General features: G+C 34.2%; 1 protein-coding gene across 1 annotated transcript; it reads left to right on the top strand.

The window, feature by feature from the left end:
* The first annotated feature begins 16 nt into the window (after positions 1-16).
* LOC134541422 (protein YIPF6) lies at positions 17-19738 on the top strand. The gene is made up of 7 exons (XM_063384864.1): positions 17-203; positions 2726-2845; positions 3933-4011; positions 5297-5339; positions 8207-8335; positions 10530-10687; positions 15609-19738. The coding sequence occupies exons 1-7, from the start codon at positions 174-176 to the stop codon at positions 15719-15721; spliced, it is 672 nt and encodes a 223-aa protein (XP_063240934.1). The 5' UTR covers positions 17-173; the 3' UTR covers positions 15722-19738.
* The last annotated feature ends 943 nt before the right edge of the window (positions 19739-20681 follow it).

Below are 20681 nucleotides of genomic sequence, written 5' to 3'. Positions count from 1 at the left end.
GTATCGTGTATTGCATACCATTTGTTTTCTGTTGCGGTTTTCAGCTAGTTTGCCAACATTACAGGAATTGTAAACGAGGCTAGACTCAGCTGAATTGTTTATTCAACGAATACTGTGGAATAGTGTTATTTAGATTATCTAGTGCATGTGGATTAGATTTGTTACTCATTAAAATGGATCCAGGAAGAGGAGTAAAACTTGATGTAAGACTTCAGTTTTTGAATGTTGTTATAGTAGGAACATTATGAAGTTTCGTTTTGTAGTCACATTTTCCTTAAAGATGCTGGGTGTTGCTACTATTTCATTTGAAAACGTAGTACTGTTACTGCCCTTGTGTTGTTAAAGAGAGCTTTATTTTGATTTGGTTAAAGCTCTGGAAGCTGCTTTGAGTGGGCGAATGACACATACTCAGAGGTACACAAGGGAGAAACATTTAAAAAAAAAAAAAAAAAGGAAACTCACTTATAAGAGGAAGCAGTAAACAGTCACCTTAAAACCTTAAATTGAGCATGCAGATAATTATAATGATGTGAGGGGTCCTCTTGTGACACCAGCAGTTGTTAATTGAAATAAAGAGAGATATATGCTGTTTCTGAATATTTGGGATATTCCATTACTTATGCACCCTTAACCAAAGGATCCTTTGATGTAAAATTTGTATTAAGTAGTGAGAAACTAGTTGTGAAAGAATGTCCAAATTCTTTTGATGCTAACACAACCTGGTGTCTCGAAAATTAAACATATTTTCGGCAGTCATTTGTTTGTTTTTAAAGATTTTACACACTATTTTCAAGTCATTATTTTTACACATTCAAGTAAATTATTTGAAAGTAATAAATACAATTAAGTAGAAGATAGCAGAACTTAAATAATTACACAACAGTATCATTGAGTTTTCACACAAAGCATTATCTTAAAGACTTCAAACATTAAAACATAATAGAGTCCTTTTTTTTGTATTTATTACATTTGCTTGCTGTTAATAATCCATATATGATTTTTACTATCATTAATTAAACTTAAGGAAGATAAAAAATTGTGTATTAGTTTGAAGCATAATCTAATATCTATATTCTTTTAACCGATCACAATTAATAATGCATGTCTCGAAAGTTTGATCAAATACATGAACATTAGTTAACCATTTCAGACTTGAGTGTTGGTTACTTAGTTGGAAATTATAACACTGTAAACTGTTTATAATTCAGGAAAACATTTTATAGTTGATACTGCATGTTACATATGTTTTTTTGTTGTGATCATGTATATTATCTTGCAATATTGATCAATGAGAAAGGAAAAATTTACTGTTACAAGTGGAAAAACAGGTTCAGAAATGATAGCCCAAATAATTAAATTCAGTTTTTATTTGCTAACTACTATTTACACTGTCAGTTAAATTAACACTTAAAACATCTGTTCACTATTAAATCAGTATTTTGTCCAGTCCGCATTTTACTCTCCCTCCACTAGATCTCGACACGACAGTGGCTGTCTCTACTGCTAGTCTCTTATGTCTGGCCTCTGTCCCGACACACTGCCTCACACTACTCACTCCTCCGTCGCACCCAGCACAGTCTCAATGTACCCGTCTCTCATCACTCACAAGGGGTTCGCTCGCCCTCTTCACTGGCTGGCATCGCCACTTTTGTACCCGTCGGCTGTTTTTCTGGAATGGCCTCGCACATCTTTGACTTGTTGCGTCGTCCGGGTCGATCCGACGCCCGAAGCACCCGGAACAGTGGCGTCCCTCGATCGGCCCAAATGTACCACTATCCTTCGTCTCCTCTTTCGTCTCTTGGATGCGGTAGACCACAATATTTAGCCGCTTCAACACTTCATATGAACCTTCCCACGCCGCTTTAACCTAACCAATATAAAGTATTAAGCTGTCAAGATAAAAAGAAATTTAAGGTTAATGTAAAGAAATTATTACATAAGAATTGTTTTTATAATATCAATGAATATTTTAACTCATGTAGTTCTTTTAAAAATCATTTATAATTTATATAGGTAGTTGTTATTCAATATGGTGTGGTATGTTTTCATTTTGTATCATGTTTGTATCGTGATTATGATTTGTTAATATGTCGTATTTGTTTTTATCAATTTGTAATCTTTGTTATAATTTATATGTGCAATTATTGACGTTCTCTATACCCCAATTGTATTACATACACGTATAGGTTTCAACAGAGAGATGTAATTAAATAAAATAAAATAAAAACTACCTTGTGTGTGAACGTGGACGACGATCCACGGGTGTATCGGGACTGTGCACGTGCGACGGACGACTGAGTGTTGGATGGAGGAGCGAGGTCAGAGACGAGCGGCGGAAACAGCCACTGTCGAGCCGAGCCGAGCTCCGGCGGGGAGAGAGAATTGTGAACTGGACCGAATATTGAATAGTTTATTGAACAGACGTTTTGAGTGAAGTAAGTTTAGTCAAGAGTGTAAAATATTAGAAATAAAATTGTGTTCAATTAATTGGGCTATTCCTTTACCGACCCTGTTTCTCCTCTCGTTAACAATGTTTAGATGGCACAAGGGGAGGGAAAAAAAAAAAGGGAAAATTTGGCAGAAGTAAGAGCGTAGGTTTCCTGATTTGTGTAAGCTGGTGTTGTTAATGTCGTGATCAGTTTTCAGGAAGTCAGCTAGTGTGTGTGAAGTTGCTAACCATGGCTGAAGCATATAATTATATATATATATATTTTTTGTGTTGTAGATGTTTGATGATTTCGGGGGCTCGGTGGAGGGTGAAATGACGGTGCCGAACCAACAACGAAGTCAGCAGCAAGGGACGCCAGAATTCAACACACTGGACGAACCCATAAGAGACACTGTGGTTGGTATTGTTATTCCTTCAATACATTAACTTCATTTGTTTTAGTTTTATTTTTATATTAACTTAGGTAATTTATCAAGTTATTTTGATTCCTTTGGCATTTTCTACAATGACACGGAAGGGGAGACGGGTCACGTAGGCGGAGACGTATCTCACGGAAAAGAGTATCTGCAATGGTACGCATGCGAGCATGGACCCGTACGGATTAGCTCGGCAATGCTCAGCTCTTCCGTTTATGCTATTTTGTGTGACTCATAGAAGCCAAGTATTTGGCAGCGATGGTGGTAGTCATGTTTGTTTACATTTTACATACGTCAAAAATTGTTTCAAGTACAAGCATATCTGGCATTCTATCTTTACTTGTAGTTTATTATTATTATATACGTAAATCCTGGACATGTTATGTTCTCGAAGTAAAAAATTTTTTTAGTTAGATAAGTTTTTCCTTAGCATGTAATTTAATCTCATTGGTTGTCATTTGTTACATTCCTGTGCATTATTAAAAACAGCAGATTTGATAAAAGTATAGTAATGTTCTGGAAAATTCATCTCTGTGATCCATCTCAATTTCTGTGGCATTGCAGAACATGCCATATGTAGCATATTCTCTAGCATCTCATGGTTAATGGAAAAACTTGGAAAAGTCAGGAAATTTGGAAATCTCGAAAAGTCAGGAAAATAAATTTTTGGTCAGGGAATCAAAATGAAATTATTGTTGTTTGTTTGTATTTACTATTCTTGTTTCAACTGTCTTATCTTTATAAGCCCACTTGTGTTTGTCTGTTATGTAGTTTATTTATTTATTGAAGGTTTATTTTTCTGATTAATCACCTTTCATGGAATTTTCTGTTCTGTCTGGGCATGTATTCATCTTGGTTGTTCGATTTTGAGGTTTTTCTATGAAATTGTTTTAAATCAATTGATAAGGAATCAAATTGCCACTATTCTCGGTTTGCAGTACACATCTATTCAAAGCTTTTTTTTTTTTCCCCCACAGTTTGTGTCATAAACTTCTTAGTATTTTAGGAGTACATGTATGTCATGTGTCATATATATTTATATTTATGTGTTTTTTCTTTCTTTCCAGTTACGAGACCTGAAAGCTGTTGGCACCAAATTTTTTCACGTCCTCTACCCCAAAGAAAAGAAAAGTTTACTGAAAGAATGTGAGTTTGTGAGTTAACACCATCTACTTCTGATCTATGCTTGAATATTTTCCTCGAGTAGGATGGACAGGAACAAAAAGATGCCATCTTGGTTTTTGTTAAAGAATAGTAGTATATAATTTAGAGAAATCCTAGAAGTTTATGATAACTATAAATAGTTTCGCCTGAGAAGTCATTACAATTTAGTATTGAATTCATTTTTTTTTTTTTTTAAATGACTACAACAGTATACATTATAATACTGTCACTCGGCACTGTTATTTGCTGTGTAAATATCTTAATGTGTGGTATTTGCCTTAACAAAGAAAAAATTTCAATATTAAATGATAAAGAAATTTTGAGCAAGTTTTTAAGTACTCGTCAGAGATGAGTAATATATAGAGACCTGCAAAATTTGCGGATTCAATGACCTCCAGGATAGACTCTACTACACTCTACACACTCTGGCAAATGCCAACTGCTCATTGGCTGCTGACTTGTGAGTCGTCTCGACTGGGTGGCCTGTGATTCGACACTTCTATGAGTGAGGGTCTCTAATTGGCCCTCAGTCCTCCAGATTAACAGTGAACCAATGACAGAAGCAGCACTAAGGTATAATTATTTGAATTGTAGCATATCACGAAATGAATCCGCGAATTTTGCAGGTCTCTAGTAATATATAATCTGGCAACGAGCAGATTTCATGTTTACGCATGTTGCAAATACACTTATAATACGAAAATCAGACACAAAATTTAACTTAGAATTCTTTAAAATAATGCAGAGCATGATAAATTTACGAAAATTGTGTTTTTCGAGTACATTTCTTGGTCCGAATCATACGTAGTTTCTGCACCAGCTCCTATAAATTTGTTGCCAGAGCAGCTGCATCGAGTATTGAATAATTTAATATTGCAGAATCATGAAATGGCTCTGATTAAAGTGAAAAAAGACTTGAAAAAAATACTATAACCCAGGTTTTGACCTGATTTTCGATATGGGATTTTATTTAAAATACTGCCCATCAAGTTAAAATTCATTAAATGTTTTAATACAAAGTTTCCCTTTGGCTTTGTGAACTTTGGTTCGCGCCATCCGCCGCAGTTGGCAGCACCGTGGTTACACGTTTCCGTTCCGTGCTACTTCCGTTCCATTCACACAATTTCTCCGTGTACCGAAATCTGAGATGTCGCACATCGGAAATTGTTCCACCATCAAGGCTGTAGCAACCACTATGGTGGCATTTCCATCCCTACCCCACCTTTGGAGTGTTCAGGTGTACAGAACGGTAATGTGTTTGTTTCAGGGGACCTTTGGGGACCGCTAGTGCTGTGCACGCTGATGGCCATGTAAGTCTGCCACGTAAGAACTGAGCTCTTGTGTCCTGTAACTTAAGGAGAAGATATATTATCTGATAAACATTATTGACGTGACGTCTAATAAATCGAAGAAAGCCGGCTGCATGCACGAAAAATTGTCCCGTTATGCACATTGTCACATTACGCTGTGTCCCGTTACGCTCATTGTACGCTTGTGCCACATCTATCTCTCTTCAACTCGATTGGAACAACCATCGATTTGACTTTTTTGAGGCACATTAAACTTGAAACACTCCCATTCGTTTCCTACTTTTCCTATCATCGTCCTATCCTTAACAGAATAACACAGATTGGAAGAAGTTAAATAGCAAACATGTATAAAAGTTATAGTTAAAATAATCTCTTCGTTAAAGTAATCAACATATTTGAATTAATGAGTGCAAATAAAAGTAAATTTATCAATTAAATTGTAGATTTCATTTCACTCCTTCTTTGTATGCATACAAAATAGTGATAGTTCAATAAAAATTATTCAATTTTATTCATAAAAGTATGCAATCATTTCATCAATGTTTTGTTATGACGTCATGTTAAACTATCGTCCGTAAACCGACTTTACAGACAACCAATTTTTTTTAAGGCTAATTTTTTTTTGTGACAGATTTTTACTTTTTTTTTTAAATTACACCTTTATCATGTAGTCGAATATCCAAAATCAAAGGTAATTAATTGGCTGCGACTAGTTTTCTGCAAATATTATTTTTTTCATTCATTCAAGTATCTAATATCACAATATTCATCACTAATGACTGTTTTTGAAATCAAATTTTAACATACATTGATATTTTGGGTGCGTTGGGAATAAAATTTCAAGGCTGAATAATAATGCAACATTTTGGTGAATAAATTGTAGTGAAACATTTCTGACGCGAAAAGCGCAGAGAATGCGTACTTGGCCAAAGAGATATAAAGTTAGTTACCAGAAAGCTATAATATCAACATTAGTGTAAATATTGAGGAAATAAATTCAAAACATTAGCTGATATTTTGGCTGTAATATTTCATTTTGTTCTTTTAAATACTTTCTTTAAATCCTATTAATCCTGTAAGGTTTTTTTTTTTTTTTTTTGAAAAGTGTCTTCTTTCTCTCTTTTTCTCTCTCTGCCGTTTTACCCCTCACAATGTACTTATGAGTCGAGGTTTGAATTGCCAAAGAAGTTTCACTTGTATCACGTGTACTGAGCTAAGCATGCTCTTTTTTTTCACACTTCACTCAGGAGTCCAAGATAAATTGTTCCAAAATACAGTAAAATTATATAGAGAGGAATATACATGAAAACATAGAGGTGTAAAATGTAGGGAAAAAAAACCCAAAATACAGTAAAATGTTAAGTTTCAAATTGGTTTTATTTATATAACTTACATACATAAAATAGAGTACTATATATAATTTAAAATCATAATTGCCTATTTGTTTAATATAAAAATAATGCGTAGATAATGTTACAGAAAACAGATCTATTTCTCAATAAATCATCTCACATAGACTTTTTCCCCCCCCTCGAAAATTTGTTTTTGTGCATGAGTCCCACAAGGTGTAAGAATATATTGGTCACAAATGAATTTATATATGTGTGTGTATGCACATACATAAATACATAATAGATATACACGTGCACACAATTTGAATTAAAAAAATTACTCGTGAATATCAGATTTCAAATTATTGGCGAATACTTAATATTTTTCAAGTACTTGCACATCCTTACCTGCAACCACTATTTTCTGTGAAACGTTCTTCCTTCAATGGGGCTAGAAGGTACAAGCCAAGCATCTTCTGATATTTAGTTGCCCACAAAGTTTTTTTTTTTTTTTTTTTTTTCCAAAATTTCTTTTGAAAAGTTTTTATATAGGTAATATTGTTTTTAAATCATACAACATATTATTAAAATATTATATTTTTGATAGTGTTTTCAACTCGTGGTGATTGAAAAATAGCTTGTAAAATTTTTATAATGTATTTGTTCCTTCGGACAGGACCTGTTAAGAGTACAGTAGAGTCAATCCCCAGATCATTAGCTGTGTTAGCATCCAACATCTTGTCGCCCATCTTGACGGCTATGTTGATAATCTGTAATTATTAACTTAGAAATTTTGGAGGAAAAAAAATTACATATTAATATATTGATTGATTTATTTGATGTCTCTTCATGGTTAGATCCTTGACCAATGCAAAAAATTGGTTGCATACTTTTATGAATAAAATTGAATCATTTTTATTGAATTATCACTATTTTGTATGGATACAAAGAAGGAGTGAAATTAAATCTACAATCATATTGATAAATTTACTTTTATTTGCACTCATTAATTCAAATACATATGTTTATTACTTTAACGAAGAGATTATTTTAACTATAACTTTTATACATGTTTGCTATTTAACTTGTTCCAATCTGTGTTATTCTTTTAAGGATAGGACGATGATAGGAAAAGTAGGAAACGAATGGGAGTGTTTCAAGTTTAATGTGCCTCGAAAAAGTCAAATAAATGGTTGTTACAATCAAGTGGAAGAGAGATAGATGCGGCGCAAGCGTACAATGAGCGTAACGGGACACAGCGTAATGTGACAACATGCATAACGGGACACTTTTTCATGCGTGCAGCTGGCGTTCATCGATTTATTAGACGTCGTCACATCAAAAAAAATTATTTTGGGCTCAAAAATATATATTGTTAATACATTTTGACTTCAGTTTTATTTGGATTCTGGAATTTTATTGACCTCTGCGTTAATTAGACCAGTTTTTTTTAAATGAAACAAGTTGTCTGATGCCATAAGTTTTATCAAATACTATTTCCTTATTCAGTAAGTTTATTTGCTGGTTTGTTCCCAGGATCATTCAGGGATCGTCTGGATCTGACAACACAAACGATGGCGGTCCCGAGTTTGCGGAAGTTTTCGTCATCGTTTGGATCGGGTCGATGGTGGTCACGTTAAACTCCAAACTTTTGGGAGGAAACATGTACGTACTTAATTTTGGAGGGAAAAAAAAGTTACTGTTTTTTATGTCTGATAACACCTTACTATAGACATTGTGGTGAAATAGTGATTTCAAGTTGGACTCAAATTTTTGAAAGTGGGTTATTTAATCATGGTCGCCATGGGCTAGACAGCTGCTGTAAAAATAAATTTCTATATCGAAATTACTAAACAAAAAATTGGTAACTGCAGCCTGGCCTAGACCAGCCATTGTTAAAATTACTCTGCACTGCTTTGTATCAAAATAAATTTGTGAGCCGCAAAGTGATGTGAACTGTTGGTGCTACTGTCGTGTGACCACTGCAGTGCTGCCAAGTGTTACTGATTTTCCGTATATGTTGCTAATTTATACCTTCAGTTGTAGGATTAAAAAGTGGTATTTTCTATTATGGAAAGAGAATCTTGGTATGGCAGAAATATTATATCAGTGTTTCGTACAACAAATCTCGAGCTTATAGCTGGATTTGTGTTGGTTGCATTGATACCACTCACCACCTCCGGCTAGCTCAAAATTAGGCGATGAGTGGAACATATAGGTTATGTAGCAGGTCATGAAGAAATTATTACTCAATGTTCGATGCATTACCTTTTTTTTATTCATGTAAAAATCACATCATATTCCGTACAACAGAGCACACAAAAAAATTAAACTGTACCTCTAGAAAGGAGAGAAAAGAAACATAGATTCTTAATACAAATTACATTATATTTTCCGGATCAGTTCCGGGCAGCGACGGCTGGACGAAACCCTTTTGTCGCCTCGCTGTGGGCTTTTCCTACGACTACGGTCAAAAAATTTCTAATTAATTAAAATGTCTGAAGGAAAAAAAAAAACAAAAGGTTGTTAGGCGTCGCCCGGACCGTAGCCACAAAGTTTTACTTTAATAAAACTACAATATTACGCGAGCCATCGCCAGACCACGATCTGTTGTCACGGTGCTCGAACAATGACTAAACTTTACAGCCTTCCTTTCCTTTGTGCGGACAGTAACCTGTGCTCGCTGATGTAATTTTCAGCCATTCACGGCACATGGCAACAGAGGCTTTCACGAAATGCTTGCTTCTGTTCCCACGACGCAGCGATTTTGTCTCTTTCTCACACTCCCGTGACCGTGACTCACACGCCTAGCGTGTGAAACAAAGCCTCGGTCGTGGAAAGACGAAGAATAATCACATGAGCGCGCCTTCCCACACAAAGAAGTCCGCAAAAAAAATAAAATACTAGAAAAATAAATTTATGAATTTTAAAAATAAAAACAATAAACTCAGTGAAATACTTTACGTCTAACCTGAACTATGACCAAAATTTATAACAAATGAATATTACTGGATTGCATGAGAAAGGCTGTAATCTGGGTTGTTACAGCATTTAAAACACAATAATTTTAGTCAAATTTGATAACACCCAGCTCAGCTTATTATGTGTGCTATAAATAGTATTTATCCTCAAAAAGATTCAAGAATCCATTGTTATCAAATTTAAATTATAACAAAGACATTTTGAAATGAACTTAACATAAATTTAACTCCTAAATATAATTTTTTTAGTTTTTTAATGTTACTTTTTTTTGTATCTGTGTGTATTTTAAATTATTTAATATATGGAATGACTCATTACTATAAATGCCTTAGTTATATTGTACAGCCTAGTATTTGGCTTGAACTTTGATTACATTTTCTTTATGTGTGTTTTATTGCATGCGTAAATATGATTACTGATGGGTGTGCCTAGCAGTTGGCATCACTGCCTCAACATGACTGCTTCCACTCCCCGGGTGCGGAAAGTGGTCAGGTGGCACGAGAAACTAACCAATCGCAACTCAGCCTTATAACTAGATCTCCTCTACTAAAGGCTGAGCTTGGTAAACCTTTGAAATTTCTGTGATTTTCCATACAAATGTTCTTAACTACTGCACAATTTATTCTCTACGACTGGTCGATTACGTTCCACCGAACTTTCTTCTACAGATCAATTGTATAACTGCATCACTTGCCATTTTTTTCCCTCACAGTACCTTAATGTTGAAAATGTCTGAAACACAACCATGGTCTAAAAATTATTAAATGAAATTTAAATAAAATAAAATGCCAGAAATTATATCCATAAATGTGTTGACCTAGCCAACAAGTCGAAAACAAACCGTACCGAAGATGTTACGTGCTCTCTCTTGTTTCAGATCGTTCTTCCAGAGCGTGTGCGTGCTCGGCTACTGCCTGCTCCCGACGACGCTGGCGCTCATCATCTGCCGGATAATCCTGCTCGTGGAGCAGAACACTTTCCTGTTCGCGCTCAGGTTCGCGATAACCGTGATAGGCTTCGCCTGGGCGACGTTCGGTGAGTCGGTTTTTATATGTAGTGGTGATTGGTAGGGCCATGAAAATTTCGCGAAAAGATCCCGAGACTAGCTGTAAGTTAAAACACTGTAGCATCATCTGTGTTTCGTGATTGGGTGAGTTACTTTGAGGTGCATGTCGATTGTTACAACAACCAATCACACTAATTCGGTGTGGAAGCAAACTCGTCCTTAGTGGCTCGTGCAAACAAGGCAACGACTTCTCTCGCAGACGGCCGCCAATCACAAGGAAGAAACCGCTGGTGTGGGTATACCTTGTTGCAGTGTAGTAGGCGTTCAGATTTATTCGCGAAAATTTTCTGCCCCTAGGTATGGGTCAAATCCCAATTTTCTCAAATTCCATTCCCAAAGAGCACCTCGAATACACCCATCAAATCCGAATCTTGATCTCAAGTGTCGGAAATAAAATAATATTCATGAAATTAATAATATTAACTACAATGTTGAAGTATTCAACCCTTTAAATTTATATATGTATATATGTATTACATGTTAAAAGTACAATATGTTTTGGTATGGAAAAAGATAAAATTTCACCTAGTAAACTTCAGGGGCTATCAGTGTTGAGTTTTTTTATTTTACTTTATTTACTCCAATATTTTTCTTCGAATCTTTGTCCTTGAATATTCAATCCTTCGAATACTAAGGGTTTTATGGTATTTGAGGTTTTGAGAATTTTTTTTGACCCATTTCTGCATGTAAATGAACATTCTTGAATCAGGCATTTTTCAAAGGTGTCTTGCAATTCACAAAAGTCACGAAAAAGTAATGAAACTGAAGGACAGGTCACAAAGTGTTTGGAAGTGACGAAACATTAATTTCCAGGCCCTTTTGTTAACTTTTTTTTTAATGCTAGACTTCCATTGTAAGACACACATTAAATGAAAATAATTGGAGACTGTCCTCATGAATTTTATGGAAATTATCTCTGTAAGGGATTTATCTTTCTTGCATAACAATCAACAAATTCCTGCGAATTTGATATTCATTTAGTGTTACGTTTGATTTGGCATGTTACATGCAAACATGACACTTTAATTTATAAAAAAAAAATTTCAAATAAAATAATTAAAAGTTTCTGAAATTGGCTCACAGGGTATTTGTAGACACCCTGTGTTCCGTTCAGCACATTCTTTGATCCAGCGCCGATCCAGCTACTTCCGTTCAGAGTGGATTCAGGCAGTGACCTTCTTTGGTATTTCAGCTGAAACTATATTTACATTATATAACCTGTGCAAAATCGCTGATTCGGCCCGGCTGCAATCCCTAAATGTGGACTCAAAATTATCCGTTACCTATCCATCCACTGTCTGTCCATCCGTCCGTCAGATAATTTTCCATTTTAATCTTGCCAACTGATTATAAAGCTGAAATAGTGGTAAAAATTATCTTGAATTGGTTGACAATCATTAAAATTAAGCACTTATAAATTATTAAACTAATTTTTTTTTTCACTCTGACGATATTTATTAATACATTTTTAGTTTTACCATAAGTAATTTTATACACTTACGTGTCTCACAAAATTTTTGTATCAAACTTTAAAAAAATGTGTTCAGACGTAAGACAATAAAATTTAATGGCAAAAGCTTAATTAACGAACTTAAAAAACTTTTTAAGATATTAAAGGTTGCCTGCAATAAGTACCTTGCTAACATTTGGGAAGTTATTTCATCCGTCCTTCCGTTGAAAGTTGGGTTAAAACTTGGTAAGGTTTTGACGGACGGGTGGAATTTTCCAGGTCTCGTGATTGACGGACGGGCGGGTGACGGATCATTTTGAATCCAGCTCAACGTGGCGAATTAAAGAGCCTTTATTGTAATTGGCATTTATGTAAAACCGTAAGCATCGTAGGCGGTGGGGTCAGTGCCCACGGTGGTTTGGTGGTCACGTCGTTAGTCATCTTGCAGCCAGGAGTCAGTCCAGTTCGATTGCTGCCGGGGCATTTTCCTGTGGATGCTGCCGTTTTCCCAGCCCGTACATTCCCTCGCTCGCTGGTCCATCACAAATTTCCTCTCTTTATCTGTGTACGGTAGGCCTGTGCAAATATTCAAAAACTCCAACTATTTAAAAAAAAAATATTTTTTTTTATTGTCTTATTGATTCAATTACAAATAATTGCACTTAAGAGAGGAGGAGAGAAAAAAAAATTCAGTTGTATTCTAAATATTGTGATGTTGCACATAATTTCCTGTAACTATCAAAATAAAAGTTAAGATTAATTTTCTTATGGTTGAAATATGTACATAACCAGTTTCAGATATTCCTTGTGTGTGTATGTATTAAAAAAAATTGTTTTTTAACCTTCATTTATAAAATATTTTATTCATACCCTTATTCATTAAATTTTTCATTTGTGCTCTTGTTCATTCATCCTCTCATGCATTCATTTATTTATTTACCAGCAAAACTGTATTGTGCACTGGATAATTGTTTCCATTGTGGTCTTATATTTCAAGTGTGGTAAGATGTAGTACATAAGTACATATGTAAGTAAGTAGCTCTGTATACTGACAATGACGGGAAAGTTGCAGCAATAACAGCAAATACAGATTAAAAAAAACTTTGGACAACACATCAACAGACAAAGAAACTCAGCGATGATACTAAATAGATATTCAAGACCTGGAAATTCTTCTGTTTTTGTCTATGCTATGAAAATGTTCCAACTAATTCCTTTCACAAAATTCTCTGTTTTGTCTTTACATTTAAAATTTCTGTGTGATTGTGTATTTATCTTTCTTTGTCCATTCTTATAGTTTTCTCTATGACATACAGTTCAAACTAGCAATGGCATAAGTCCAAAATAATGATTTAAATTGAAATATTACTTGCTTGGAATGGATTATATTTAGGGCATTGAAATATGAAATTAGTTTTTTCTATCAGCTCCACTTTTTTAGATAAGTGTGAAAAAAGATGTAAAACTGCCTGCTTGACTCAAGCCACTTCGTAACAAGGATACCCCATTTCAACGCTTCAACTAAATTTGAAGTCAATATGTGAGTTTTAGCTGTGCAGGATGGATCGAAGTTGATAAAAAATGAGTTCCAGTAGAAGAAGTTGTGTAAATCATTCTGGTTTTTTTTTTTTCTACATATTCGGAGAATACACATTAAAAGATAACAGAAAGACTGTTAGTGACCTTGTAAAGAGAGCATATCATGGATACTTTGGTGTTAAGCTCGGTGATCGGGATAAATCCTGGGCACCTCATCAGGTTTGTAAAATTTGTACAGAACATTTACGCCAGTGGACCAGCAGGAAAAGAAAAAAATTTTGAAATTCGGCGTAACGATGGTTTGGAAAACACCCAAAAACCACATAGACGACTGTTATTTCTGTCCAGTGAATATAACTGGAGTCAGTCGAAACAACCGTAGCAAGTGGACTTATCCTGATTTAGTCTGCAAGATACCCGGTCCCTGACTCACTGGTAAACAATATGCTTAAAAATTTCAAATCCCTTTGGTGCAACATGAGTATTAAGGTGCACTATTTACACAGCCACCTGGACCATTTTCCTGAAAATTTAGGAGACAGCAGTGAGGAGCAAGGTGAAAGATTTCATCAAGATATTAAAATTACGGAGGACCGCTATCAAGGAAGATGGGATACGCACATGATGGCAGATTGTTACTGGAGTTTAAAAAGGGACTGTCCAAGATACATTCAAGAAGTTTACGAAAAAGGAGCTTCCAAAGTATTGAGCGACTAGTTGCTTCCATCGATGACTTGGTACTATCTTTGTATATATAATAATATTAGTATATACTAATAATATTTGCATAATATAATTATATTTATATAATATTTGTTTGATTTAATAATAAGAATTACATGTTTTAATTTTTAGATTTGATTAATAGATTTAACCTAAAATAACATAAAATGTACATTTCACTAAAACGTAGCAAAAACTAATGCCAAATTTGAATTCAGGGCACCAAATTCATATGAAATCAGCTCCAAATACCCTGGCACCAAAACTATTGTTGGCCTATGAATCAGTTTGATCAACAAACATTAAAATTTTGCTGATTTAAGAAAATGCATTTGTTTTTATGTTCGCTCATTTTACATACCTCTGTTTAGTTTTCATACATATTTCACTCTTTTTCTTTTTACTGTATTTTTGACTACTTTTTCTTGGACTACAGTGAGGTATGAAAAAGAAAAAATATTCAAAAATATTTTGTATTCGTGAATAATTTGAAGTTCAGAGGCAACATTATATGGTGAATAGCGATAAAACCAAAATAACATCAAAATTAAGTTTGTAACACCGCATAACACAAACTGCAGGGAAATTCGCTTCAATCACTCTTTATAACAATTAAAATACACAGTTTATTTCGTAAATTTTTTGTTTAGGTGTTTCTTTAAAAACCTAAAATGTTACATATGAAGTAAAAAAAAAACATAATTTAGTTTATCTCTATGATTTTTTCAAAGTAAATAAAAGCAGCCTATATCTTATACCATAGTCATGTATAAAGGCCTATAGAGAAACGTCACATTAAAATGCACATGTGTATCAATTTTGGACTTTTAATATTTCATATTATTATTATTATTGAATGTTTTAGTTGCAAATATTTAACTTACTCTTATCAATATACGTATGTAGTAGTATTGTTTAATGTACACTTTTGAAGCGTCTTACCACAATTTGTTGAAGCAGTTGATAAATGTAATTGTGCCTGACATGTACTTATTATTACATGTGTTTTAATTTTCAATGGCAATAAAGACAAAATCCGTTTTTTTTAGTGGTAAAATTTACTTTTATAACATCATGACGTCTTGGCTATAGATATTCGTTTTGAAATTTGATTCGGATTAAAAACAACAGTATTTGCGGAAGACTACACCTTACAGATATTATTTTTTTTCCCCCAGCTTCGGTGGTGTTTCTCGGCGACAGCCAGCCGGCAGGAAGAAAAGCCCTTGCGGTGTACCCGATTTTCCTCTTCTACTTCGTGATATCGTGGCTCGTGATATCTCACACGTGATACCTACGCCTGTTCTCTGCCACCTGGCAGCCAGCGAGACTGGCGAGGCATTTCTTTAACGTCTGTCATATGGTTTGCACAAGCCTGGTCTCCTGCTTACGTTTTTAAATGAAGCTCTTTATTTTATGATATATGTGATGTGTTAAGACATGTATGTACAAGGTTTATGTTTGTGTGTGAGTCATCATAAGTGTATTGTTTTTAAATGTACATAAAGAAGAAGAAAATGTTTTCCTTTCCAGTTTTTTTTTGTGTATAAAATTAATGCTTGTTTCAATTATTATTATGAACTATAGCTTTTGTAAATACATATTGTTAATTTATTTACTTTGAATATAGCTGTATTTGTTGGCAAAATATCTGTTTTGTACTGATATTTTTTAATCCTTAATTTTACTTCCATGCTGTTTTTTTCAACATTAAAAAATTAAATAAGTACTAGTCCATGTGTCTACCACCTCCATATTATAGCTAAACTCATTAAGGAAATTTTTTGATGGTGTTGTATCTCTTGTACATATTTCAGGAACATCATGTTTTCCTGTGGTTTATTTCGGTGTAATGTCCTTGCCATGGTCGTGTTACTGGATCTAGTGACAATAATGTATCCTACTTGTTTCCGATACTCCACATGAAAAATTATGTATTGACACATGTAGCCTATGTAAGGTTATCATTACTTATGTATTATGTCAGTCAAGGCTTTTATTCAGATTGCTAATTTAGTGATGCATTTCCAGCAGGAATTTGATTTCAGTTTGAAATTGCAATTTCTAAATATTTTATTATTTTATATGAAAACATATGTAGTATATACTATAGAGCCCCACCACCGAATGCTGTGAGTGAAAAACCTGTAATGTTTAAGTTGTTAGTTTGTTTACTTGCTGTCATTTCAGATTATTAGCCAAACCTGTGTACCAATGCAAGATCTACAGAAAGTTTTGTTACAGTTACATAAATTTATTTATTAAAAAAATTGAACTTAGAATTTTTCTGTAATGTATTTTTTATGAGTTGCATCCAGTAGAACCCTTTCTTTACTCACGGAATCACAGTTTGTGTCTTTTAGCTTGTCTTAGATTTGACATTTCTCAAAAGTAGTACCAGCTGTCTACGTATCCTTCCACTACTGTTGTTCTGTTGATAGTGTTTGTAAACAACTTTGCATGGTTCTCATTGTTCCTTAAGGGGCCCGCCTCGTCAGGGGTGTATGTGTGTCGGCGAGGCGGGATGATAAGCGCGACGCTCGCTGGTGCTTCTAGCGCGGTGTCTCCTCTGGACTGGCGCGCAGTCTTCTCGTCGTGCACATGAGCGGTGACCGTAACATTATATGGCCGAGAAATGAAGATAAAGGTGTATTGCAAGTCCCTTAAGTGCTTTAAAGAATCTGTACCGGTTGTTTTACGCCTAAAAATTACTCTGAAAACATGCGTTTAAGCCATTTTAACTCTTTTAGAAATACAGTTTAAAAACTTAATCCAACATCAAAAGTACTTTTCGGCCCTCAGCGAACCCTTAAATGCTTTTCGTAAGCAGACCCCCCACTCGGATATCTTGAGTAGTTTGAAATCGTGTTGTTTTTCCTGAGCTCTGCACACCGTATGTGTGTCCGGGTAGGCGGGCCCCTTAAGAATCATTGTGTGATTTCTTTGCAAGTGACGTTTAATGGGTAGGGACAACATTATACGGTGAGTTGCGATAAAACCGAAACAACTCCGAAAAGCTATTCAGTACACCATATAACACATACATGCTTGTTAATAACATGTTTTATCGCATAATTGCCACACGTTTTATACTAAAATAAAGTTTGGAAAGTAGGAGGTGTGATTTTTATGCGAAAAAGAATTTTTTGCTGGGTAAAGTTATTCATTAAAACAAAACCTGTTCTTGGAAAGTACATTTGTTTAAAAATTATTGTATACAAAAGCACGTGAAACCATTTAATTTAATGAGTCGTGCAACAAAAGCATTTTGTTCAACTTTAAAATATAAAAATTGAAATCGGTGACTCGAATGTGAACCGGAACTAACGCACAAGTATATCAAGTATTGTCGTAGTACACACTTCCAATGAAAGAGTGCAGGCTATCAAATGTAGTTAACTCGGAAACTAGACAGAGCGCGCTCGTTGCATGCAATCAGTGAGCTATCGAATCGATATTCGACTGCATGCGCATGCTCTATGCGGCAATCAACATAACCAAACATGAATAAGCAGTGCACAGTGGCAACGAAGAAGAACAAATAATGATTATAACGTTTTAAAAGTCTTTAAAAGAAAAAAAAAGGATTTGCACATCAGAAAACTTTGTATTTGTGTTAATTAAATAATTTACTGGATAATATTTAAAAGAATATTAGATTTAAACTTTAAAATACATTGTTTTATATGGGCAAACTACCTACACACAGTGCTCGGAATTTAACAGCAGGACCAAAAACAACATGCGACGTTTATGTGAGAATTTTCCTTCACCAAATTTTCGCACCCTAAAATAATGGTATGATTATACGATAAAACACGGTACATCATAAAGCACTGAAATGCAACCAAAAATCATTAAATTAATCTGCATATTTAATCAAAACTCAATCCAAATTACAAATATGTAATCTTTTCAATGTATTAAATTCAATAATTATAAATTATTTAGCATGGAGTTTGTACCAAAATCGTGTTGTATTTGTTGAAAAATGTGCTAGCTTTATGAATAAACATAGTTTATAAAAAATCAAAACAATAACATTAATTAATAACCCCTCTTTTAAAAACAAAACTGTTCCAAAATTAAATCCGTAATATATTTTCTCTATTAATGGGTAAAACGGATACTTCTGTTGGGAACTGTCATGCTTAAGACAAGTTGCATGGCACAGACTATATAGTATGATAATGCGAATGGCAGGAAAGTGTTCAAAGGAAAATCCATTATTATTGGTGCAATATGGGACCACAGTGTTAATTTACAGGGGTAATAAAAAGGTTCTACTGTAGTCGTTATTTTAAAAGTAAGTTTTGTTTGTACACATATTTGTAAAAAAAAAATATATATATACATTTAATGAGAAAAAAAAATCAGTTTTATTTTCAGAGAAACTAGTTTTATTGAGAGAAAAAATCTGTAAAAACCTGGAAAAATCTTTTGTTTTGCATTTCTTTGAAGTGCTACATATCTCTCGTACTGTTAACAATAAGTAGTTTGAGACCTTTATGAAGTGGCGTAGGTTTTTTTTTTATAAACACTGACCTTTCTGAAAACAATATTACAATGTATATGATGTGTGATTTATTTTATGCGCACAAGTTTTTTCCATTTTGGAAAAAAAATAGTAAATGTGCTTCATTGTGATGAATAAAGGAAAATAATAAAAGTACTAGATACTGAATGCAAAACATGTAGATATCTTAGATAAAGTATTCTGTTACTTAATTCCGCTGCAGTGAATTAAATGTCCGGTTAAATACTAAAAGGCTAAAAAAAATTTTTTTTTATGTTTTTAAAGTTTTTTACTTAATTCTTTTGCAGTGACTGCAAACTGCATATAACAGTCCTGACTGTGCGGGCTAACATAAAAATCAGTTACTGTTATGTACAAGTGACCAGTAAACACGTCAAAGTTTTCTGGGATCTGAGAAATGTTTGAGTACGAAATTATAGCTCTTGGTGATTTACCAGAAAATTTTGATAATAGGGTTTAAAAATGAAGGTTTTTGGGGTTTATTATTTCCTTTAACTAAAATGCAAGATGACTCCGTTTACTAACGAAATAGTCGCTTGGAAGCAAACGGTGAACGTTCAGTGTTACTTTATAACGGAAAAAAACCATAATTACATGCTACAGTCACATTTGATCTCAGGCGAAGACGAAGGCACAAAAAAGCTTTTCCACAAAGGTTTATGCTGCTGCCTGTGGTCGAAATTTCTAGTTCAAAACATCCGAGCAAAAGTTAACAGCATGGCCCGGACCAGTGGCGTAGCCAGGATTTGTATATGGGGGGTGTTAAAAAGCATGCCCCCCCCCCCCCCCCCCCCCCCGTATTAAAGCGGGTGGTCCGGGGGTCCTCCCCCGGGAAAATTTGGATTTTAAGGTGTAAAATAGTGCTATTTTAGCAGTTTTTGGTACTTAAATTTAAATATTGTAATGGTAAAAATGTTATTAATTTTAATATGAAATTTGTTTGAGTGATGAATAAGAAATTAATTAAATATTTGGTGCTAAGGGGGGGGTTTGAACCCCTAAAACCCCCCCCTGGCTACGCCCCTGGCCCGGACTGCAATGTGAAATTTGTCTATGAAAATTTTACATTTTGGCGAATTGTCTTGTGACACATTAGACCTGTTGTGAAGTGAATATCAAATGTAGTGTTTAAAACGTTTGCTAAGGCGACTCGAATTGTGAATATTATTCTCGGAGAAGATGTATTACACTTATATAAAATATACAATTGAAGTTAATAATATAATGGTTTAATATTTGTACCGTTGAACCTAATTTATTAACCAATTGGGCCCACAAAATATAACATAACTTAATAAAAAAAAATTAAAAATAACACTCATACTATATTAACCTTCTAAATAATATCTTAACCTTTGTGTAAAATTATTTTTTTTTTTATGCAATTACTTACTAGCGTAAGGGAATACATATAGCCTAATGTAAAAAAAAAGACAGCAAATAAATAAATACCTTAGTAGGTGTAGTATGAAATTCGTTCTAAATTATTCAATGGTGGTATTGAGTTAAAAACATTTGAAACATTTTTGCTGCATTATATAGAACTAGATGCAGGGCAACGTGAAAGGTTAAATAAGGAAGAAGAAAACTGATCATACGTGTTCTCAAATGTGAGATAAATGTACAAAAAATCTCGAGCGCAAGTGAGTCGTTATACTATACTATGTAACGTGTCCTCGGACACTAAAATATAAAGGTCAAATTTAGTCTGGCC

This window comes from Bacillus rossius, chromosome 18 (genome assembly GCF_032445375.1).
Source record: "Bacillus rossius redtenbacheri isolate Brsri chromosome 18, Brsri_v3, whole genome shotgun sequence".
Taxonomy (NCBI): domain Eukaryota; kingdom Metazoa; phylum Arthropoda; class Insecta; order Phasmatodea; family Bacillidae; genus Bacillus; species Bacillus rossius.
Note: the sequence above shows the minus strand (reverse complement) of the source record. Positions and strands in the feature narration are given on the sequence as shown.

Coding starts and splice junctions, on each gene's coding strand:
- LOC134541422 (XM_063384864.1), top strand. CDS start 174: ATGGATCCAGGAAGAGGAGTAAAACTTGAT. Junction 5,340..8,206: donor CTGTGCACGCTGATGGCCAT/GTAAGTCTGCCA, acceptor GTTTGTTCCCAG/GATCATTCAGGGATCGTCTG. Junction 8,336..10,529: donor AAACTTTTGGGAGGAAACAT/GTACGTACTTAA, acceptor CTCTTGTTTCAG/ATCGTTCTTCCAGAGCGTGT.